Raw genomic sequence first — 6,000 nt, forward strand, 5'->3', positions numbered from 1 at the left:
AATTGCAAGGCAAAGCATAACTTAAGGATTTGCTAAATGAATGCATTAGTAAAAAGACAAACCCTGCATGGATAATGGACTTCATTTTAATGATGAAAAATACCCTGTGCCAGTTTTTAAACTGAGCATCTGCTGAGGAATTTCAACTCCAATACTTACACAAGAAATAATTACCACTACTGAATACCACTAAGAATCTCATGTCAGATCATTTATCTCAATTTAATAGCAAATTATCATTCTGATCTTTTATTTTTTTAGATTTGAAATGTGAGTGATTCACTACTGAACTTTGCTTATATATTTTTTCCCTTTTTCTTATTCCTCTTGTTTTCAGCTCCCTGTGAAGGCAATACCTTCTTCTGCCATAGTAACATGTGTATTAATAATACATTGGTCTGCAATGGACTCCAGAACTGTGTATACCCTTGGGATGAAAATCATTGTAAAGGTAATGATTAGTCCTTGACATTTGCAAAATTTCCCTGCCTGTAGCATGGGATGGAAGTTTATTCCAGTATATATTTGCACCCCAAAATTTTGGAAATAGACTATTCACTGGCTTTTACGAGCTCTGTGTACGTTTTACAATTGGATGGTAAGTATTTTTCTTTGACTTTATCCATACAGTTTCCAGAGGTTTCTTCATTCATTCCATTGTCTGGTCTAGACACAAAGGTTTGTTTCTGTAGACAGGGCTTCATGGCTGGATCAGGAATGCTGCCTGTACTAGTTCAGTTGGAAATGCCAGGTATACTCTTTAATTAAGATCCAGTACTAATTTCCAAAGGAAGGGACCCAGGCAAAGACGTCTTTCATGCTTCAAGTCCAATCTGAGCTACTCAACGCTTCTGTGAATCGAAGTAGAGAAGCGTGCCCACAAACAGGCGGTCTGAAAGGCAGTCCCATGTCAGCTCCTTGATGGTGGGGTAGAAACAATGGCCAGTTTGTATCCAATGAACCACTTTGAAATGGATGGCAAATTGGGTATTTTGTGAAGAATTCCAGTGCCGCACTGATATCAGTGGTCACAATCTGCTTTGTTCACCTGAAGTGGATTTGCACTTACATACTTGCGGGGAGACAAGACAATGTGAATTCAGGTGCCTGGTGACCCTCCAGAGGGCAAAACCACTGGGGGGTCAAGGCAGAAATCGAGCTATGCTGGACACTGGACATAGATAGAAAACCAGCCTCAGAAAATGAAACAAATCCACCAAAGTGAAATGCAAGTTGGAAACATTTCCCCATTTGTGTTGTTTTCCTTTTAAAACAATTTAAGCAACAAAGCACAAAGAGAGAGAACAGTCTTACTTTCCATTGCAAGGAAATAAAAGACAACTGAACACATTATATATTTAATCGCTCCACCCTTAAGCTATGATTAGACTCATTGTTTAATTATTGTTTTGGTTCTATTTCATCTTATTTTAACATCCTGCTACATGAGGTTTAGGAAAGATGTTAGCTTTGGTGCTTCAGAATGCAGAATAGGAAGGTGAGAACTGAGAAATATTAAAAGGTCAAGATTCATAACCATAATTACATGATGATAATGATAATCATAAGGGTAAGAGCTACTCCTAAAACACTTTATTTAATCATATTTTTATATAATGTGTTTATTGAAATTATTCACATACCCTATATAATGCACACATCTAAAGTATATAATTCAATAGTTTTTAGTATATTCAGAGTTGTGCGGTTATCACCAAAATTCTTTTTAGAATGTTTTCATCACCCTCCAAAGAAACCTCATACTCATTAGCAGTCACCCCCCATTTATCTCCCCCACCTGTCCCCACCCAACCAGATGTAAGCAACCACCAGTTTCTACCTCTATGGAATTGCTTATTGGTATACATACAGTCGGTGATTTTCCTCACTGGTTTCTTTGATTAACATGTTTGCAAGTCGCATCCATATTGTAGTATGTGTCAGTACTTCATTCCTTTGTATTGACAAATAACAATCCATTGCATGGATAAACCAAGTGTTATTTATCCATTGACCATGTGATTGGAAATTGCGCTGTTTCCATTTTCTGGCTGTTGTGTACATGGAGCCTGGGGTGGGGGTGGGGATATGAGAAGTGCTGGTGGAGCTATAGAGTGGGAGCTGGCGGAGTGGGGTGGGGGTGGGGATATGAGAAGTGCTGGTGGAGCTATAGAGTGGGAGCTGGCGGAGTGGGGTGGGGGTGGGGAGGGAGCCCTGTGTTCTTGCTGCACCCTCCCTCCCTAAATGGAGTTTCCATCCTGCTGGACTGAGGGGAGCCGGGTTGGGGGGAATGGTTCACAGTTCAGTTGCCACGGAACCCCACTGTTCTTAGAGAAAGTTCATAGAGGTTCTTGAGTAAATGTTTCTCCATTGGCTAAGTGCCATCGGTGCTGTAGGCCAGTAGGACAGTTTCCAAAGAGTTTAAATGGCTGCCTTTTGAAAAACACTTTCCACGATTATGGGGAAATAGTCCATGGAGGCTGTGGTTTTCCTTCTGTAGGTGTCTCCCTCAGAGTTTCATGACTTTCTGATTTCAAAATATTGTTGCTACTTTTGCCTCCATTTCAAATATTGGGAATAAAACAGAACATTTTGGAGATATTCATGTTTCCAGTCGTGGTGGGGGGAGGTTTCTTACACCTGTGATAAGAAAAGAATGCACTTTTTATAAAATTGTGCTGCTTTTCAACATTATATTTGTAAAAATTGTGTAAACTATACTGTTTTTAAAATTACAAGTTCATTCCCAAATGCTATGCTGCAGCTCTCATAAGACCTTCCTCAAGCCAATAAACACACACACACACGCCCATGCACACTCAAATCCAGGAGGGGTGCTGGGCAATACTTTCAAGGCCTGTGAAACGTGAGACTTTTTTTTTGGAGGGGAGGAGGTGTATGGTCTGGGAATTGAACCTGGGTCCCCCACGTGGCAGGGGAGAATTCTCCCACTGAGCTACCTTGCACCACCTGAGACTTTTTGTTTCAATGTTTGCTCCTGCTCCTTTAAGAGGCCTACAAAACCTCCATCCCTGGCCTATTTCATTGTTTTTAAACTATTTTATTGTAAACGATGACATACATACAACGCAAAGAAAGAAAAAAGCAGTCATTTTCAAAGCACATTTCACCAAGCAGCTACAGCACAGGTCCCAGAAGTCGCCATGGGCTACCGTTCCCTCATCTCAGGTTTTCCCTTCTAGCTGCTCCAAAACACTGGAGGCTACAAGGACTAGTGATTCAGCGGCCATACTCACTTGTTCATTCCCATTTTCTCTGTTATACCTCCTCCCTCTCCTTTAATTCCTCTCCCACTCGATAGGGATTCCTGGGGAATGCCCCTTCCCACGCTTTCATGCTTAGAAGGGGTGTCCCCGCTGAAGGATGGGAGATTGTAATCAACTGATGATTCTGGAGAGGCTGGTCCCTCTGGGTTTCAGAATTGATCAGACCCAGGAATCCTCTGGGAATTACAGCTTCCAAGAAGGCAAACCTAGTGCATGAAACCTTTATATTGCATCTCAGTTGCAGCCCCAGGTGCTGTATATTCAGAGTTGTGCTGTTCTCACCAAAATTCTTTTTAGAATGTTTTCATCACCCTCCAAAGAAACCTCATACCCATTAACAGTCACCCCCCATTTACCTCCCCCACCTGTCTCCACCCCAACCAGATGTAAGCAACCACCAGTTTTCTACCTCTATGGAATTGAGACAACAGCAGTGTGGTTGGTTGGGGGTTAGCAAACTGTGACCATTGGCCACGGCATGCATTTTCCCTCCCCCCCCCCCCCCGTGTCCCTCCACCGTCCACCCCCTGTGCACTCTTGGACCATTGAGCCAGCTCATGTGAGAACCTCAGTGGCATCGCATTGGGCCCCGATCCTGACTGCCCACCGTCTGTTTCTTTTGTGCCCCTGCCGTGGCGGCCCCGCAGAGAAGAGGAACACGCACCTGCTGGACCAGCTGACCAACACCAGCGGCACGATCATCGGCGTCACCTCTTGCGTCGTCATCATCCTCATCATCGTCTCGGTCATCGTGCAGGTGAAGCAGCCGCGGAAGAAGTACGTGCAGAGGAAGCCCGACTTCGACCAGACGGTTTTCCAGGAGGTGTTCGAGCCCCCCCACTATGAGCTGTGCACGCTGCGGGGGTCGGGGGCGCCGGGCGACCTGGCGGACGTGGGCGACGGCCTGGACGGCTTCCACCAGCTGCGCAGGGCCTCGTCCAGGTGCGTCCACGACCACCACTGTGGCTCGCAGCTGTCCAGCGCCAAGGGCAGCCGCAGCAACCTCAGCACAAGGGACGCGGCGGTGCTGGCGGAGTTGCCCCCGCCGCCCGCCAAGGCGCTGCTCCCGGCCACGAGCAGGCGGAGCGTCGTGGTGATGAAGCACAGCTACTCGCAGGACGCCGCCGACGCCTGCGACATCGACGAGCTCGACGAGGTGCCCACCACCAGCCACCGGCTGTCCAGGCACGACAGAGCCGTCCAGCGGTCAGTATCTGTAGATTCTCTCATGGCAACCATAACCTGAGGACTCAACCACCTCCGCTATCTCGAGCTCCACTCTGTCCTCCTATTTCATTTCCTTTTTATGTATTCATGTATTTATTTTTCTATGAAGGATTGAAACCCCACCAGGGTCTCAGCTTTTCCTTTTGCTCCGCGCCACCCACGCTCTTGCTAAATCCCATGTGCGTGCGGGAGGTGTGGACGTGTGCGATGGCCTATGCACACGCAGACCAAAGACGATTTATTTACTTCCCTGCCTATGCAAAGTTTACTTCTGCACAGGTCCGGGTTTTGATTTCTAATGCTAATCGAGATTGTTGTTTTGCTCCTGCGCAGTTCAAAGGAGGTCAGAATGCTGCTCTCCCTTTAATCTTTATATATTTTGAGATGCGAGAAATCCAGAAACAGTTGCCTTACCGAGATGGTTAACCCATCTCGTTGAATAACTTTAATGTCAAAATAATGTATTTTGCAATATAATGTATTATATTTTTGGTATTAACATGAAAATAGAATCTCCCACATATCATTTATGACACAGATGGCATATGATAGCATGGCATGCTAAAATACTAAACACTTCTATTTACATGTGCAACATCTAATAGATAAGTTTGATTCATTTTTCCTTTGAATATACACACAATATTGTCTGTGCTGTATCATTAGCCCTAAAAAGAGTAAAACTTTTGAGGAAGGAACGTTTAAATCTAGAAAAGATATATATATTTTAAATTTCAAAGCTAAAGTAGTTATATTTTGTTCTGCATGTTTACTAGCATTTAGTTTGTCTTATAGATTCATATTCTTCTTCAGTATATTCTCAAAATCTAAAATATTTTAGTTGATTTAATTATTTTTGCATGCCAAAGGAAAAACCTATTTCTGCAGTTTTAAGAAATTTTTAGAAATGCTTTAAAGTGCATATTTTTGTGGATGTATTTATTTTTGTGCAAATATTGCTTTGTTGAATGAAATAGCCATAACATTCCAGGTTCTGCCTCATTGGGTCTCTAAGCAAACATGAATCTGAATACAACACAACTAGGGTCTAAAAAGAAAATTCAAGGTAAGCAAACACCTTGGTTCCTACTCCCACTTTGTTGTATTCTGTTTTGTTTTGTTTTGTTGCGATTCTGTCTGATAGTTTTTAGGGTTGTGCTATTTATTCATTACTTCTTAAGATATGTGTCTTGTGACATTTCATCATTAGAACTATGATGGATACAGTGCTAATAGGATAGCTTTTACATTATGCATCTTTGAAATGAGTCCTAATATTCTGTTCATCAAGCATTGAGCTAAAAGGTTAAAAAGGACCATTGAATTAATAAGCCAAATTTAAAGTTTTTTAAAGTAAAGATGCTAAAATTAATGAGCTCTTCAATGAAATATCAGAAGAGATCCAGGGTTTTATGACTCAAACTTTGAATACTCAGTTTCAATAAAAATGAAGTTAATATATAAAACTGTTGGTTACATTATTCCT

General features: G+C 42.8%; 1 protein-coding gene across 2 annotated transcripts in view; it reads left to right on the forward strand.

Moving 5' to 3' along the window:
* NETO1 (neuropilin and tolloid like 1) overlaps positions 1-5,566 on the forward strand; it is a 165,124-nt gene extending 159,558 nt beyond the window's left edge. For both annotated transcript variants that reach the window (XM_077135249.1, XM_077135250.1), the window contains 3 exons: positions 338-451; positions 3,935-4,493; positions 5,506-5,566. In XM_077135249.1, the coding sequence (XP_076991364.1) occupies positions 338-451; positions 3,935-4,493; positions 5,506-5,566 (734 nt within the window). The remainder of the gene's footprint in view (positions 1-337; positions 452-3,934; positions 4,494-5,505) is intronic.
* Positions 5,567-6,000: the final 434 nt, after the last annotated feature.

The sequence above is a fragment of the Tamandua tetradactyla genome, chromosome 18 (genome assembly GCF_023851605.1).
Source record: "Tamandua tetradactyla isolate mTamTet1 chromosome 18, mTamTet1.pri, whole genome shotgun sequence".
Lineage (NCBI taxonomy): Eukaryota > Metazoa > Chordata > Mammalia > Pilosa > Myrmecophagidae > Tamandua > Tamandua tetradactyla.